The sequence below is a fragment of the Lithobates pipiens genome, unplaced genomic scaffold (assembly GCF_037356315.1).
Source record: "Lithobates pipiens isolate NorthernLeopardFrog02 unplaced genomic scaffold, aLitPip1_a1.2 Scaffold_88, whole genome shotgun sequence".
Lineage (NCBI taxonomy): Eukaryota > Metazoa > Chordata > Amphibia > Anura > Ranidae > Lithobates > Lithobates pipiens.
The window spans coordinates 230118-249095 of record NW_027507912.1 but is presented as its reverse complement, the minus strand read 5'-3'; the positions used below and the strand labels follow the sequence as shown (position 1 = coordinate 249095).

Here is an 18978-nt window from a genome sequence, read left to right as displayed (position 1 = left end):
ACCCCGGTGGAAGAGATCAGATGGAGGAAGAGGAGATCCAGAGATGAGAGTGCGAATAGCAGGCTGTTACAGCTTACATGAAATTGCCTCTGCTCTGCATCACACAGCCCCGCCCCCTCCTGACCCCGCGCCTGTGATAGACAGAACATCCCATTATTGGACCTGCATTCTGTCTATCACAGGCACGGGGTCAGGAGGGGCGGGGCTGTGTGTGACGGCGAGCAGAGCCGAGGCAATTTCATATAAGCTGTAAGAGCCTGCTATTCACACTCATCTCTGGATCTCCTCTTCCTCCAGTCATGATCCGGTCCACCATCTCTCTTCCTCCGCCATGGCGAGGCTGCAGTGATGGGCACAGTGAGGCTTTATACTTTTATTCTCGAGTGAAAAAATAAAAAATTGGGACAAGCTTGTAGGGGCCCCAGAGAATTACTCTGCCCAGGGGCCCATGATGCTGTGAAGATGGCCCTATACAGGGGGATGCTTATTACACCCTGTATACTAGAGGGGGAGGGGGGGAGGGAGAGAGGATGACTATTACACCCTGTATACTAGAGGGGGGGATGATTATTACACCCTGTATACTAGGGGGGGGGGGAGGAAAGAGGATGATTATTACACCCTGTATACTAGAGGGGGGAGGGGGAGAAGAGGATGATTATTACACCCTGTATACTAGAGGGGGGAGGGGGAGAAGAGGATGATTATTACACCCTGTATACTAGAGGGGGGAGGGGGAGATGAGGATGATTATTACACCCTGTATACTAGAGGGGGGGGGGGAGAAGAGGATGATTATTACACCCTGTATACTAGAGGGGGGGGAGAGAAGAGGATGATTATTACACCCTGTATACTAGAGGGGGGAGGAGAGAAGAGGATGATTATTACACCCTGTATACTAGAGGGGGGGGAGAGAAGAGGATGATTATTACACCCTGTATACTAGAGGGGGGGGGGGGAGAGAAGAGGATGATTATTACACCCTGTATACTAGAGGGGGGGGGGGGGAGAAGAGGATGATTATTACACCCTGTATACTAGAGGGGGGGGGAGGGAGGATGATTATTACACCCTGTATACTAGAGGGGGGGGGAGGGAGGATGATTATTACACCCTGTATACTAGAGGGGGGGGGGGAGGATGATTATTACACCCTGTATACTAGAGGGGGGGAGGGAGGATGATTATTACACCCTGTATACTAGAGGGGGCGAGGGGAGGGCAGATGATTATTACACCCTGTATACTAGAGGGGGCGAGGGGAGGGCGGATGATTATTACACCCAGTATACTGGGGGGGGGGTGTTTATAACACCGTTTAGATTAAAGACAGGTCATCATTTATACACCCAGCAACACCATAACAACCACATGAAGCAGCACCATACCACCATTGCCCAGACCCAGCAACCCTATACAAATCTATACCTACCACCCTTCATTCTCAAACCCTATTCCTTCCACTTACCATCCCCAACAGCACTATTTGCATGACAGCCCAAAACACCAACAGCACCATACCCACACCCAACAACTAGGGTTGCCACATCATCCCTTTAACACAGGACACATATGAATTACACAGGTTCTGAGGCTGATTTAATGCAGATAAAAAGGTACCAAGTGAGTGTACTTAATGTGTGTCCTGGATTAAAGGGATGATGTGGCAACCCTACCAACAGCCCTACATCATCCATTGTCCTAACCCATCAACCCTATACCCACCACCATCCATACTCAGCAACCCAACCCTCCCCACACCACACCACCCATTTTCTCAGCTTTTGCAGCTTCCATCGGTACTCATACTCACATTATCTGCCATGCTGCTTCCTTATCCGACAAACTTGTGATGAGCTGCACTTCTACCTCTTCATATATAGGAGGTCTGCTGGGGGCGGAGCCAGTCAGGAGGGAGGAGTCACCCCGCCCAGCTCTCCCTGGACTGAGAATTAATTACAGAGAATGAATGAAATGTGGATGGGGTGTGACTGAGCATGGGGCGCCCATCGTCACTCTGCTGGGGTGTCACCACTCACCACAAACAGCAAGGGGGCAAAAGATGACCGTCCTCAAAGTCATTTCTACAACACAAAGGGGGAGATTTACTAAGACTGGAGAGTGCAAAACCTGGTGCAGCTGTGCATGGGAGCCAATCAGCTTCTCACTTCAGATTTTTTTTCTGAGTTCGTCAGAGATGTTTCCCCCACCCTCCCTTGTTTGTGTTGGTCTGAGGGTGCTTCCTATTTTCTTCAGGTGCTGGGGGTATATGTAGCAGGTTTTTCAGGCTTTAGGTTTTAGACGGCCATTCAATTTGAGGCTGTTATTTTCTTGTCATAGTAGCAGACAGGGGTCTATTGGGTCTTTGAACGGGGTGCTGGGTATTTAATTGTTTTGTAATAAAAGGCTGCTATGGCCTTTCAACTCCAGATGAAAGGAGTTTATCTGGTTAATTTGGTAGGGGGGGGGGGGGGGGAGAATATAGAGAACAGCTTCGGCAGGTCCCTCAGTCATGCTTCCCAAGCGCAAAGTGAGAAGGTTGGCAGCGCCAGGGAGATGGCTCCTAAATCTGAGCTGCCCTCTGCGGGGGTGGGAAGACTTCCCCTTTATAGGTTATACTGGAGGAGATCCTCTAGTCCCAACCTCCCTAATTAAGGTAGGTTTTTGGCACAGCCAAGATGCAAAACCCTGCTCTGGCCAGGGCAAGAGGACAGATTGTGGTTATAAAACGGGAACTCCCAAACGCTGGGAACAAATGAGAGAGGGCCTAATTTTTGCAGTCAAAAGACCGACTTTACTGGGTTAGCAAGACATTGCTGAGCAACTGTTGGCACTTTAGCTGTAAAGATGGCAGGTCCTCAAACTGGGACATGTTTTGTGCCAACAGCTAGGGGCTTTGAAAACCAAGGGGGTGGAATCCTGACCAGTTCTATTAGCCAGGCTTCAAAGCTGAAGAGATGCCATAGATCTTGTTAGAGCTGCACAATTAAAAACAGCAAGAGTTATCACATTTTTTTTTCACCGTTGGGATCTTGACAAGAGATCGAAAATTACATAGAACCCCCAAAACAAATTTTATGTCACACTGCATTTGAAAGACAGCTGCACAAATGTTTCTACCACCGCCACCCCCCAAAAATGAAAGAAAAAAAAAAAAAAAAAAAAAAAAAAAAAGACACAATGGAGCTTGTTTGATTTTTTTTTTGAAAGGTGTATGAAATCCATTTCTAGTACTGGGTAAAGCACAATGTATGGCTACATGAGCAGCAGGAACAGAGTTACAAGATAAGAATATTTGGCCACTATGGACATTTCACAGATCCTGGATAGGGACATGTGGGGGACAGGTGGTTAATCTGTGGGATTCTTCATTTGAATGTGATGGATTTGAGCTGGAGGTCCACCAAAGACAAGTAGGAGATCACCTCTATGGGAAAGCGGACTGGAAATGAGAGAGGATTTCCGGTAGGTAGATGTATGGTGATCATGTCTTGCTCAAACTGGAAGTAAACCTGCAAGAAAGAAAAAAAAAAAAAAGTCAATAAGTGATCTACAAATGACTGACTTGAGGGTAAATGAGAATACAATTATTCAGAGTCAACACACACACTTTTTTCTTCTTATTCCCCCATGTACACTTCAATGTCACACATTATTTCCTCTATTGCCACCCCCCCCAATCAGACCAGCAGCAACCATTTGTTAGGTGGTATATAATAGCACACAATGGTAGCATGATGGAATCAATTGGATCTTCTATGCGGGAGGTCCTCATCCTTCATGGAATGAGCTGAAGGGGTGACCATCATAGCAAATCCTTTATACCCTTCACCTAACCCATCATTCAGAGATATGTGCCCAATATTCACAAGGATACCACTTTGCCCCATCCAACATAGACCTACCGTGATGTCTGACCCCTCCTGGAAGGGGAAGACGCTTTCCTTCAGCTCCTCTCCATAGACATCGTCCACCATAGAGTTCAGGATTATCTTGCGCTCATCAAAGCGAGGGTTAAAGTGCAGCACTATATTCTTTTCATCTTTTCCCAAGTTTATGGAAAACCTAGAAAGACGGAAACAGCAATTATTCTGCTCAGCTGACCTTGTTGGATATCGTACTCAAGTCATTCACCAGTGGTCCTCCCATGGGTACTTCACCATCCCCCACATTATGAATTTACATTATATCAGCTAATATTCCCTCACTGACATTTAGAGTTGTAGCCACTATGGAACAATTCATCCTGGATGGTCAAAAACAGTGAAGTCATTGAAGACTAGTCTCAGCTCTCTTCTCCCATCCATCCCAATAGTGAGAGGGAGAAAGGAGAGCCGAGAGTCACTACTACTTTGTGCCCTTTCTCAAGAGATATCTGCTCAAACAGTCCCCAGGGAGAAAAATGGCTACAGAAATTAAAAGCCAAATCCTAAATTATAAATATAAAAAGTTTATTTATTTAATTTTTGTTTACATCACTTCCATAAGTAGGGATGAGCCGAACACCCCTCGGTTCGCACCAGAACTTTCGAACGGACCGAAAATTCGTACAAACTTTAGAACCCCATTGAAGTCTATGGAACTCGAACGGTCGAAATTAAAAGTGCTAATTTTAATGGCCAATATGCAAGATACTGTCCTAAAAAGGGTTTGGGGACCTAGCTCCTGCCCCAGGGGACATGGGTTAATGCTTAAAATGTTTTAAAAAATGGCCGTTTTGGCGGGAGCACTGATTTTAATGACGATTAAAGTGAAAAAAAAAAAAAAAGTAAATATCGTGCCGGGGGTGTCTATAGTATGCCTGTGAAGTGCCACGTGTTTAGAACAGTCCCTGCACAAAATGACATTTAACAGAAATAACGTCATTTAAAAAACTGCTTGCGGTTTTAATGTTATATCTAGTTCCGGCAATATGGATGAAAATCATTGAGAAAAATGGCATGGGTAGCCCCCCCGCCCATTACCAGCCCCTTTGAGTCTTGTACGGATATTAAGGGGAATCCCGTACCCATATTTAAAAAAAAAAAAAAAAAAAAAAAAAAAAAAAAGGAAATACGTGTGGCCCCCAGGCCCTATATACTCAGAACAGCAGTATACAGGCGGTGCAAACAAGACAGGGACTGTGTAGGTTTGTTGTGTTAAGTAGAATCTGTTTGTAATTTTCAACTGGTACATTTTTAAAGTGTAGCTCCAGTCTATTTTTAAGCTCTTTGGAAAACATAGGGAAGGGTTATCACCCCTGTATAATTTGTTTTGCCGTCCGTCTTTTTTCATCTCACTTGCTGTTGTCTCCTTCCGTTTGCAAGTAGGAGATGTTTGCAAGTTGGATGTTTGAAAGTAGGGGCCTGCCCTATATGCTCTGCAGAAATGGCAGAACAAGGTGTTGGTTTTGCCACAACATTGTAAGCCCTCAAAGTGACTCTTGCTGGGCGCTGGAGCGCCCCGCTGAACGATTATATCAAGAATTGTAATTACATGCCCCTGTTAAACAGGGGCTGAAAAATTTACCTTTGGTGGTTGTGGTGCTGGTGCCACAACACTACAAGTCCTGTTACTCTAGGTGGGCACAGGAACGGGCCCTCCTGTGAACTATTATATCAAGAATTGTAATTACATGCCCCTGTTAAACAGGGGTTGAAAAATTGGGCCTTAGGCACTGGTGCCACAACACTGCAACCTCTCCCATATACTCTAGTTGTGGTGCAGGAATGAGCCCTGCTGAAAAGCATCAAAAACTGGAGTTAGTACTTACCGGTAACTCCTTTTCCGGTGGTCTTCCAGGACAGCCCTTGAGAGATGGAGCTCCTCCCATCGACACAGGAAACACATTGCCACAGTTCAAAAGGCGGTCCCTCAGGTCCCTGGTCAGTCATTCACCAAGAACCGAAGGATGGAACTGAAAAACATATAAACCATAACAGGTAATAACATTAGTACATCACTACAATCAAATAAAGGGTGGGATCGTGCTGTCCTGGAAGACCACCGGAAAAGGAGTTACCGGTAAGTACTAACTCCAGTTTTCCCAAGTGTTCTTCCAGGACAGCCCTTGAGAGGATCCCCAAGTACTTACCAGATTAGGGGGGGACCACGGCCTGGAGGACTTTCCTCCCAAAGGCCTGATCCTGACTAGACATTAAGTCCAGTCGGTAATGCCTTGTAAAGGTGGAAAAGCTTGACCATGTGGCTGCTTTACATACCTGCTCCGGGGTGGCACCAGCTCTTTCTGCCCAGGATGCAGACAACGCTCTTGTGGAGTGAGCTTTAACACCCTCAGGAGGATCTCTATTCAAGGCCTTATACCCCTCTGCTATAGCTAGCCTAATCCATCTAGCTATGGTTACTTTTGAAGCTTTCTGTCCCCTACGCTGTCCGGAAAAAAGGACAAAAAGGGAGTCTGAGATTCTGAATGGATTTGTTATTTTAAGATATTCTAGAATACACCTCCTCACATCCAATAAATGAAAACGTTCCTCTTTCTCATTTGCTGCATTTTGACAAAATGAAGGGAGGACAATATCTTGGGACCTATGGAAGCTAGATGCTACCTTTGGTAAGAACCCAGGGTCTGTCTTTAGAATGACTCTGTCTTCTAGGATCTGTAGGAATGGTTCCCTGATGGAAAGTGCTTGGATTTCACTGACCCTACGGGCTGAAGTGATTGCCACCAGGAGAACTGTCTTAAAGGTAATAAGCCTTAGGGAGGCCTCTGAGATAGGCTCAAAGGGTGACCCCAAGAAAGCTTTTAGCACAACTGCTAAATCCCAGGATGGGACTTTTGTGATTCTGACTGGCTTGCGTCTAGCGACTGCCTTACAGAATCTAGCGACAAAAGGATTTTCCTGTAAGCGTTCATCTAGGTATACACTTAAGGCAGCTATCTGTACTTTAATAGTACTTAGGGTTAAACCCTTGTTTACACCTTCCTGTAAAAACTGTAGAATATTAGCCGTATTTATGTCCCGGCCATTCAGCCAGCTATTGAATTTTTTCCAGACTTTTTTGTAAATAGCTCTCGTGACTGGTTTGCGACTCTGTAGTAAGGTCGCAATTACCTCGTCTGACAGGCCCTTACTCCTTAAGATTTCCTCCTCAGTAACCACGCTGACAGCTTCAGTGTGGCGACCTGCGGATGGTAAAGAGGTCCCTGCGACAGGAGGTCCTGTCTGTAGGGAAGTCTTAGAGGCGGACAGTCTGTCAATTGTAGCAACGTTGTGAACCACGGTCTCCTGGGCCAAAAAGGTGCTACTAGAATCAAACGGGTTTTCTCCTTGAGGAATCTTGCTAGGACCCTCGGAATGAGATGAAGAGGGGGAAATGCATACGCCAGACTGAAAGTCCATGGAGTTTGCAAGGCATCTACCGCCAGGGGTTGATCTCCTGGGTTTAGCGAGAAAAAATTGGGAACCTTTGCATTTTTCTTGCTCGCAAAAAGGTCTACCTCTGGTTCTCCCCAGTGAGCTGTTATGAGATTGAATGCCTCTGGGTGTAAGGACCATTCTTGGTTCGAAATCCTCTGTCGACTCAAGAAGTCCGCCTTGTTGTTCAGCTCCCCTTTCAGGTGAACTGCAGAAATGGATTCCAGATTGGCTTCTGCCCACTGGAGAATGCGTCTGGCTACCAACATCAAACGAGGACTTCTGGTTCCTCCTTGTTTGTTTATGTATGCTACAGCCGTCGTATTGTCTGAACGGACTTGTAGATGGTGACCCTGTATTGTGGGGTGGAAAGCTAGAACAGCTCTCAGGATTGCTGTTAGTTCTTTCCAATTGGAAGAGAAACATTTCTCCTCCGGGGTCCACTTGTCCTGGACCCAGCTTGAGCCTAGGTGGGCTCCCCAGCCCCAACTGCTCGCATCCGTTGTTAGTGTTGAAGTGATAGGAAGGACCCAATGAACCCCTTTGTTTAGGTTCTCCCTGTCCTTCCACCACCAGAGGAAGCGTTTTACCCTTGAGGGGATCGATACCTCCTCCTCCAGATCTCTGCCTTTTAATTGTTCTAACAGAAAACCCTGAAGTTCTCTTTGATGGAACCTGGCCCATTGTACGGCTGGAATGGCTGCCGTCATAAGACCTAAGACCGACATTACTTCCCTCACCGTACACTTGGGGCTGCATTGAAGAAAAGATATTCTCTGCCACAGATTCAAAATCTTTTCTTCCGGCAGTATAATTTTCTGATCTACAGACTTGATCCAGTACCCCAGATACAGGATCTCCTGTGTTGGGGTTGTCTTGGATTTCTCCTGACTGACAATCCACCCTAATCGACTCAGACTGAGTTGAGTCAATTCTAGGTCCTGAGAAAGACGGCTCTCTGAGTGGGCTGTTAGGAGCAGATCGTCTAGGTAGGGGATAATTGAGACGGATTGAAGCCTCAGAGGAACTAAAGCCTCTCCGAGAACCTTGGTAAAGATTCTCGGAGAGGATGATAGACCGAAGGGAAGTGCTCTGCACTGAAAGTGGTAAACCTTTGTGTCTATCTGCACTGCCATCCGAAGGAATTTCTGGCATTCCTCCCTTATTGGAATGTGCAGATAAGCATCCCTTAGGTCCAGGGTTGCCATAAATGTCTCTTTCTGCAGGAGATTCTTTATGGAATAAATGGACTCCATCCGAAATCTCTTGTAACGGATGGAGCGATTCAGTGGACGGAGGTTCATAATTAGTCTGAATCTCCCTGACGGTTTTCTTACCACAAAGATGTGCGAGTAAAAACCGTCCCCTTGTTCCTGAATAGGGACTGGTGTCAATACTTCTTGATCTACCATTTCCCCTATTAGTAAAGGTAAGGCCCTGGCCTTTTCTGAGTGACTTGGAAGCTTTGTCACCAGAAACTTGGAAGGAGGGTTGCTGTGAAATTCCAGCGCATGACCCCTTTTTATTATATTTAAGACAAACTCGTTCGAGGTTGTCTCTTCCCATTGAGGAAGAAATTTGCTTAATCTTCCTCCCACAGGAACCCTGACGTCACTGGGGTTTGGGATCCTGATTGGGGCGGCTAAACAGTATGCCCCCTTTTCCTTTCCCTTTATGTCCCGACCAATGTTTTTTGGGGGTTGAACTCTTCTCTGATTTAGAGGGTTCCTTAAAGGGACGAAAAATTTTTCTTTGAAAATTTTTCTTTTTTGCGGGAAAGGTTTTCTTTTTGTCCGCCGTCCTTTCTAAGGCGGAGTCTAATTCAGGCCCGAAGACTAAGTCTCCTGTAAAAGGGACGCTGCACAGGCGGGTTTTAGACGCCGTGTCTCCCCCCCAGGTTTTCATCCATACTGACCTCCTTGCTGCCACTGAAAGTGCTGCAGATTTAGCCGTAAATTTAACGGAGTCCGTGGAGGCGTCAGAGATGAAACTGGTGGCCTTAAAAAGCATAGGGAAGGATTTCAAAAGCTCCCCCCTAGGAGTGCCTGCCTTTAAGTGTTCTTGTAGTTGTGATAACCAGAACTCCAGGTTTCTAGCTACACAGGAAGTGGCTAGAGCTGGTTTTAAGCCTGCCATAGAGGCATCCCAGGCCCTCTTTAAGACAATGTCTGTTCTCCTGTCCATGGGATCTTTCAGGTGGCCCATATCCTCAAAGGCCAGATCAGCCTGCTTTGAGATTTTGGACAGAGGGGCGTCTAGTTTTGGATTTTTATTCCAGACCGCCTCTGGGCTCTCATCAAAAGGGAACCTTCTCTTAAGGGATTTAGGAAAGAAAACCTTCTTGTCTGGTTCAGACCACTCCTTAAGGACAAGGTCAGAAAGCACCTTATGTATAGGAAAAACCCTTGCTTTCCTTTTCCCCAGAGCCTCATACATTTGATCATGTCTGGATAACTGAGTTTCTTCCTCCTCAATTTCCAGCGTATCATAGATAGCCCCCATTAGCTCATCTACTTCCTCGAGAGATAATCTATATTTTGAGGCTTTAGATGCTGCTTGATCCTCTTCCTGACCCGAGTCAGTGTCAGAGGATTCGGGGCTAATCAACGTGGGGCTAGGCTCCCTGACCATACGGGGCTCCCCTGAGCTGGGTGTTGTAAGGCATGGTGAGGATGAGATTATAGTTGTTTTACTCGTGGAGGCAGCTGCAGCTGATCCCACGTCAGTGATTAACTCCCGGAGGGACTTAAAGGTCGACGCCATTTCCTCTTTAAAGGAGCCCAAAAACTTTGCTAAAGGGGAATCTGCCTCAGATTTAAGCAAGCTTGCAATGCATTGCTTGCATAGGGCTTTGTTAGAGCCAGAGGACAACCTATTCCCACAATTAGGGCACTTTTTGCAGCCTGTCTTGTCTTCCCTTGGCATCTCTTTAGCCTGAAAATAAGAAGACAAAGGATTTCTTAGCGTCAGCACCATGTCCCTCTTAGAATCACCACTAACAAACAACCTCACTGTGAGTAAACCGCCACCGTGGGGTACTACAGGGCCCAGCCTACCAACACCACCACTCCACCAGAGTAATAGCATGCCCAGCAGCCTACCTGGGTTTGGCTGGTGCCTGTCTCCGCCGGAGTATCCTGGGGAATAGCCTCCATGGTCCCCCTCTGACGCTCCGAATCCCGCCGCTAATCCGGTATAGCTGGACGCTGGTCGGGCTTCACAGGCACAGCGCTGGCTCTCCCTCTCCTCCTTGTACCCTTAGAGACCCGGAACCGGAAGTCTCGGCACGCAGTGATGACGCGGTTCCGCCGGAAGTGAACGCTCGGCGTCTCCGACCCCCTGCAACGAGGAGGGAAGATGGAAGGTTCCACTCACCACTCCTGGGGGAAACCGGCGTCATTCTGCCCCTGGCCACCTCGGCACTGGAAGGAGGAGGGTAACGGGTCTGCTCCGGTTCAGCTGGACGGTACCCGAGCCAAAGAAAAAAGGTATGGACCCAAACTGCAGCCATAAACCAGGACCCGGTCCCTTAGGCTTGCAGGTTCTCAGGCAGCCCCTGAGAGGGGCCTCCAGGTTCCTGGCAACATGTTCCTCCGACGGAGGAAACACAAATGACTGACCAGGGACCTGAGGGACCGCCTTTTGAACTGTGGCAATGTGTTTCCTGTGTCGATGGGAGGAGCTCCATCTCTCAAGGGCTGTCCTGGAAGAACACTTGGGAAAATTGAAATTAAACTTGGGCTGGTGGCATCACCCAGAACCAAAAATGTTCTTCCAACATATCAGTGGAGGAGGAAGAGGATAGACAATCAACATAAAAAGGACAGTCACTCAGCATCAGCAGTCTTGAAGGGATGTGATATTTAAAAAAAAAAAAAAATAATTATTCAGTTACATCAGCTTCAGGTGCTTGGTAGCTGTGGGTGATCCGAGACTGATTCATCTTTATGAAGGTCAGTCGATCAACTGATTCGGTAGACAGGCGCACCCTGTGATCGGTAACAAAGCCACTAGCAGCACTGAAGGTGCGTTCCGAAAGAATGCTGGATGCAGGACAGGCCAGTAGCTAAATTGCATACTGTGCAAGCTCTGGCCAGTGATCCATCTTCAAGACCCAGTAAGCCAGAGGATTTTCGGTGGGAAAGGTGTCCAAGTCTGACCTTGCCCCTAGGTATTCCTGCACCATGTAAATCAGATGCTGGCGATGGTTGCGTACAGATGCATACCTTGGGGCTGCGGACAAAAAAAATAAAAAATAAAAAAAATTGTCTGAACGCATCAGTCAGACGGCCACCTTCACCGCTCCTTCAGCAACATGTTGTCCAGGACCAGGAGTTTGTAACCTCCCAGTCTCTGGGAACACGTTGCACAGACCTTTCTGCAAGGCCTCCTGGAGATGCCTCATCCTCTGTGACGGCAAGATAAGGTTGGCAACCTTACCCTTGTACCGTGGATCAAGGAGTGGCCAGCCAGTAATTGTCCCTCTCCTTGATCCGAAAAATACAAGGATCCTTCTGCAGGCTTTGCAGCTTAGGTTAGCTGAGGCATTTGGTCCTGAGTCGCCTGGGTCACTAAGGACAACATGATCCACAGCTATCTCCTCCCAGCCACGTTCAAGTCCGTAAACCATCCCTACAAGACGGCTGCTGCTGATGCTGAGTGCCAGCCTCCACCTCCATGCTGACACAATCATCATCCTCCTCATCCTCTTCCTGTGTGATGGGTGGCACAGCAGGAACACCGTCTGGATAAAGGGGGCCTTGAGAGGCAAGGAAATCTTCCTGCCCCTGTTCTGCCTCAAGTGCCCTGTCCATTATTCCACGCAACAAATGCGCCAACAGGTGGACAAGAGGTACAGTGTCACTGATGCATGCACCGTCACCGCTCACCATCCTTGTGGTCTCCTCAAATTGTGACAGGACAGTGCATGCATCCCTGATCATGCCCCACTGGTGTGGTGAGAAAAAAAACCGAGCTCCCCTGACCCTGTCCTGGTGCCGTAGTCGCACAGGTACTCATTGATGGCCCTCTGCTGCGTGTGCAGCCGCTGCAGCATGGCCAACGTTGAGTTCCACCTGGTGGGCATGTCACATATAAGGCGGTGCTTGAGCAGGTTCAACTCCTTTTGGAGCTCAGCCAGCCGAGCACAGGCATTAAATGATTGGCAGAAATGCACAGACTTTCCTGGCCTGCTTCAGGACATCCTGTAAGCCGGGGTACCTACCCAAGAACCGCTACACCACCAGGTTAAGGACGTGAGCCACACGTGGCACATGGGTCAGTTGTCCCTATCAGAGGGCAGAGAGGAGGTTGGTGCCATTGTCGCAAACCACCATTCCTGGCTTAAGCTGGCGTGGTGTCAACCACCTCTCGGCCTGCCCCTGCAGAGCTGACAAAATATCTGCCCCAGTGTGGCTCCTGTCCCCCAAACAAACCAGCGCAAGCACGGCATGGCATAGTTTTGCCTGCGCACTTGCGTAGCCCCTGGAACGCCTACAGAGCACCGCTGGTTCTGAGGACAGAGCACTGGAAGAGGCCATGGAGGAAGAAGAAGAGGTGGTGGAGGAGAGGTGTGTCACAACCAATAGTAACATTTTGGAGGTGTGGTGGTGGAGCCACCTCCAACACTATTGCACCTTGTCCTGCATCCTTTCCAGCTGCCAGAAGAGTGACCCAATGGGCCGTGAAACACAGGTAACGTCCCTGTCCATGCCTGCTGGACCACAAGTCAGCAGTAATATGCACTTTACCACTGACCGCCCTGTCCAGCGAGGCAAGGACATAGCCTTCCACATGCCGGTAGAGAGCCGGAATCGCCTTCCGTGAGAAAAAGTGGCGTTTGGGGACCTGCCACTGAGGAACCACACATTGTACAAACTCACGGAAGGGGGCCGAGTCTACCAACTGAAAAGGCAGCAGTTAAAGTGCTAGCAATTAGCCAAGCTAGCATTCAACCACTGGGCATGTGGATGGCTGGGAGTGAACTTCTTTCAACGGTCCAGCAGCTGGGGCAGGGACATTTGCCTGCTATAATTGGACGTGGGTGTACTGATAGCAGAGTGCCCTGAAGCACTTGGCTGTGACACACCCAATTCTACACCTTCATTCCTCTCAGAGCAGGTTTCAGAGAGGACTGAAGGTCTAGTGGGGTTGGAGATCCCAGCTGATGAGGAGCAAGGAGAGGTCCGCTTTGTTCTTTGGTGTGGGTCTTTGAGGTACGCTTGCCAACGAGCTGCATGGCAGGTCAACATATGTCTGGTCAAGCATGTGGTGCCCAAGCGGCTGATGTTTTGGCCATGGGAGATACATTTGAGACATATGTTGCAAATAGCAGCGGTGCGATCGGATGCACTCGTCTCAAATAAGGCCCACACCAAAGAACTTTTAGAATAACGTGCAGAGGCAGCACCCTGCACAGGCGGAGCTCTGAGGTGTGATTTAGTTGGTGTGCTGCCCCTAAGCTGGCCCCCGGAGGGCATCCTGCCTAGTTGGACATGTGCCGTCTCCTCCTCCTCTCCTACCAGGCACCCACGTGGAGTCAGTGCCCTCATCATCCCCTCCCTCTTCATCGCTGGAGTAAACCTGGCAGTATGCTGTAGCTTGTGGAACATGACTGCCAGATTTCTGTCCTTCTTGAGCATCACCTCTCTCTGCGCTCAAGCTACTGCCTTCCTCTAGCTGAGTATCATCATCAGAGCCTACAAAACACTGGGCATCCTCCTGGAGCATGTACCCAACACTGTGCTCAAAGAGTTCAGGAGACTCCTCAGGAGGATGTGGTGGGTCTAGGGAAGGAGTCACTGATGATGACATTGAGAGGAGGGAAGACGATGCGTTGGCAGCTGCTTTGCTAATACCCTGAGCCTGGGTGAGAGAGGATGAGGAGGATGAAGAGGGCTTGGTCATCCACTCTACCAAGTCGTTGGCAGGTTGCGGCTCAACATGTCCAGCTGCCGAAAAGAAGGACAAGCATGTCCCATAGCCACGTGCTGACGACGATGCACCACGTCCACGACCAGCACTGTTGTCTCTAGACAGAGCCCATTTGCCCTCTTTTATCGGCTCATGCCTGTCTGCCTCTCCTTGCTGGCCTTCCAGACATGGTAGTGGCCTGAAGGGAGAACCAGCAATTGGGTAGTGTATATTGTGACACACACACGGCTCAATTAGAGAAGAGCTATGTAGGTGATATAACGGTGTATACTGTGGTCAGGGCACGCAGACAACCACTACAGAAGAGCAAGAACGCAAAATCGTCCAATAACGAATGGTGTATACTGTGCTGAAGGTACACAGAACACCCACTAACTCCTACAGACGCCAACACACTACACAAGGCCACCACGCTGGCAGCCTTATATAGTGTGGGGCGTGTACTGTGGCCAATCATGGCTCTCCTCGCTGCCAGCGCTGTGATTGGCCAAGCATGCGGGGTCACAGTGCATGCTTGGCCAATCATGAGCCAGCAATGCACTGCGATGGTGCAGTGCACTGTGGGCCGTGAGCACCACACGAATTTGGAGCGAATGGCCCATAACGTTCGGTATTTGCCGAACAGCTGATGTTCGAGTCAAATGTATGTTCAACACGAAGCTCATCCCTATCCATAAGGTGCCACCATCCTCTGAAGGGCCATTAGTCCTGGAAATTCAGCCAACCCCCATGGGGTGTATGTACCATGGCAGGGAAGAGGTCTGCCAGTCAGACCAGTGAAGGGATGGAGGACTGGTAGACAGAGCGTAGATGGGAGTCACAGGATTGTCAGTTATATTTCAGATGATGGCTGACAAGTCAGACAAGTTTTATCCAGGATGACATTTTGACAACAAATGTTGAAGCTAAATTAGCTCCAATCAAATCAATTTGATGTCTGGTATTATTTGAGGGACCAAATCCCCAGTGAGGGGTCAGTAGGATGGATTGTACACAGAGCACACTTCTACTTCTGTAAGTTGTACATTTGGCAAATTCTAGTATTACAGAGATCAGACGTAAATATTATACAATAAGTAGCCGAGGATAAAATCTTCACCTACCTTTTACATCCCTCTGGAATGAAGCCCCCCATCTCCACGGAGTGACCGGGTTTGAGGCTGAAGTTATACAAGACAACCGTCTGTATGGGAGAAAGGAGAAAATTTACTACAAAACCCGTATACTAGAGGGGCAGGGCTGTCTTACCGAGATCAGCCCAGGGGCCCCAGATACACATGGAGGGGCCCCCTCCCCAATCAGGGCCAGTCATATCTAGAGTGACGATATCGGCACTGCAGGGTGGAATTGTATACTACAGCCCTCAAATGCTTGATTGCGAGCTGGTCTCCCGGTGATCACCCCGGTGGAAGAGATCAGAGGGAGGAAGAGGAGATCCGGAGATGAGAGTGCGAATAGCAGTCTTACAGCTTACATGAAATTGCCTCTGCTCTGCGTCACACAGCCACGCCCCCTCCTGACCCCACGCCTGTGATAGGCAGAACATCCCAGCATTGGACCTGCATTCTGTCTATCACAGGCGTGGGGTCAGGAGGGGGCGGGGCTGTGTGTGACGGCGAGCAGAACGGAGGCAATTTCATATAAGCTGTAACAGCCTGCTATTCACACTCATCTCTGGATCTCCTCTTCCTCCAGTCATGATCTGGTCCACCATCTCTCTTCCTCCGCCATGGCGAGGCTGCAGTGTTGGGCACAGTGAGGCTTTATACTTTTATTCTTGAGTGCACAAAATAAAATAAAAATTGGGACAGGCTTGTAGGGGCCCCAGAGAATTACTCTGCCCATGGGCCCATGATGCCTTGAAGATGGCCCTGTACAGGGGGATGATTATTACACCCTGTATACTGGATTGAGGGAGGGAGGATTATTACACCCTGTATACTGGATTGAGGGAGGGAGGGAGGATTATTACACCCTGTATACTGGATTGAGGGAGGGAGGGAGGATTATTAAACCCTGTATACTGGAGGGGGGGGGGGATTATTACACCCTGTATACTAGGGGGGGGGGGATTATTACACCCTGTATACTAGGGGGGGGGGGGGGTTATTACACCCTGTATACTAGGGGGGGGGGGGGGTTATTACACCCTGTATACTAGGGGGGGGGGGTTATTACACCCTGTATACTAGGGGGGGGGATTATTACACCCTGTATACTAGGGGGGGGGGAGGATTATTACACCCTGTATACTAGGGGGGGGGGAGGATTATTACACCCTGTATACTAGGGGAGGGGGGGGGGATTATTACACCCTGTATACTAGGGGAGGGGGGGGGATTATTACACCCTGTATACTAGGGGAGGGGGGATTATTACACCCTGTATACTAGGGGAGGGGGGGATTATTACACCCTGTATACTAGGGGAGGGGAGGATTATTACACCCTGTATACTAGGGGAGGGGGGGATTATTACACCCTGTATACTAGGGGAGGGGAGGATTATTACACCCTGTATACTAGGGGGGGGAGGATTATTACACCCTGTATACTAGAGGGGGGAGGATTATTACACCCTGTATACTAGAGGGAGGGGGAGGATTATTACGCCCTGTATACTAGAGGGAGGGGGAGGATTATTACGCCCTGTATACTAGAGGGAGGGGGAGGATTATTACGCCCTGTATACTAGAGGGAGGGGGAGGATTATTACGCCCTGTATACTAGAGGGAGGGGGAGGATTATTACGCCCTGTATACTAGAGGGAGGGGAGGATTATTACGCCCTGTATACTAGAGGGAGGGGAGGATTATTACGCCCTGTATACTAGAGGGAGGGGAGGATTATTACGCCCTGTATACTAGAGGGAGGGGAGGATTATTACGCCCTGTATACTAGAGGGAGGGGAGGATTATTACACCCTGTATACTAGAGGGGGAGGATTATTACACCCTGTATACTAGAGGGGGAGGATTATTACACCCTGTATACTAGAGGGGGAGGATTATTACACCCTGTATATTAAAAGGCAGGTCATCATCATTATTTATACACCCAGCAACACCATACTAACCACATGAAGCAGCACCATACCATTGCCCAGACCCAGCAACCCTATACCTACCACCCTTCATTCTCAAACCCTATTCCTTCCACTTACCATCCCCAACAGCACTTTTTGCATGACAGCCCAAACACCAACTGCACCATACCCACACCAAACAACTAGGGTTGCCACATCATCCCTTTAACCCAGGACACATATGAATTACACGGGTTCTGAGGCTGATTTAATACAGATAAAGGTACCGAGTGTAATGTGTGTCCTGGATTAAAGGGATGATGTGGCAACCGTACCAACAGCCCTACATCACCCCATGTCCTCACCCATCAACCCTATACCCACCACCATCCATACTCAGCAACCCAACCCTCTCCACACCATACCGCACTACACCCACCACTGCCTTCAGCCCACACAACCCATTTTCTCAGCTTTTGCAGCTTCCATCAGTACTCATACTCACATTATCTGCCATGCTGCTTTCTTATCAGACAAACTTGTGAGCAGCTGCACTTCTACTTCTTCATATATAGGAGGTCTGCTGGGGGCGGAGCCAGTCAGGAGGGAGGAGTCACCCCGCCCAGCACTCCCTGGACTGAGAATTCATCACAGAGAATGAATGAAATGTGGATGGGGTGTGACTGAGCATGGGGCGCCCATCGTCACTCTGCTGGGGTGTCACCACTCACCACAAACAGCAAGGGGGCAAAAGATGACCGTCCTCAAAGTCATTTCTACAACACAAAGGGGGGAGATTTACTAAGACTGGAGAGTGCAAAACCTGGTGCAGCTGTGCATGGGAGCCAATCAGCTTCTCACTTCAGCTTCATCAATTAAGCTTTGCCAAAAAAAATCCTGAAACTGATTGGTTTCTATGCAGAACTGCACCGGATTCTCTTCTCTCCGGTTTTAGTAAACCGACCCCAAAGTAACAATTTCCATTCCCTGCCCCCCACCTCACAGGCTATGGGCAGTATGTGATGTCTGTGTACATGGCTATGAGTGGTGTGGGACATCTCTGCACCTGGGAATGGGCAGGGTGGGGCAATTGTACACTTGGGTACGGGTGGCTTGCAATGTCTGTGCACCTGGCTATGGGTGGCTTGCAATGTCTGTGCACCTGGCTATGGGTGGCTTGCAATGTCTGTGCACCAGGCTATGGGTGGCTTGCAATGTCTGTGCACCAGGCTATGGGTGGCTTGCAATGTATGTGCACCTGGCTATGGGTGGCTTGCAATGTATGTGCACCTGGCTATGGGTGGCTTGCAATGTCTGTGCACCAGGCTATGGGTGGCTTGCAATGTCTGTGCACCAGGCTATGGGTGGCTTGCAATGTCTGGCTATGAGTGGTGTGGGACATCTCTGCACCTGGGAATGGGCAGGGTGGGGCAATTGTACACTTGGGTACGGGTGGCTTGCAATGTCTGTGCACCTGGCTATGGGTGGCTTGCAATGTCTGTGCACCTGGCTATGGGTGGCTTGCAATGTCTGTGCACCTGGCTATGGGTGGCTTGCAATGTATGTGCACCAGGCTATGGGTGGCTTGCAATGTATGTGCACCTGGCTAGGGATATTTGTGCACCTGGCTATGGGTGGCTTGGGATATTTGTGCACCTGG

General features: G+C 49.0%; 1 protein-coding gene across 1 annotated transcript; it reads right to left on the bottom strand.

Annotated features, from left to right (window-relative positions):
* Positions 1–3194: 3194 nt before the first annotated feature.
* LOC143973649 (galectin-1-like) lies at positions 3195–17904 on the bottom strand. Its single transcript, XM_077474507.1, has 4 exons — positions 17824–17904; positions 15398–15477; positions 3909–4068; positions 3195–3515 (listed from the first exon to the last, which is right to left on the bottom strand). The coding sequence occupies exons 1-4, from the start codon at positions 17833–17835 to the stop codon at positions 3372–3374; spliced, it is 396 nt and encodes a 131-aa protein (XP_077330633.1). The 5' UTR covers positions 17836–17904; the 3' UTR covers positions 3195–3371.
* Between the last annotated feature and the right edge of the window lie 1074 nt (positions 17905–18978).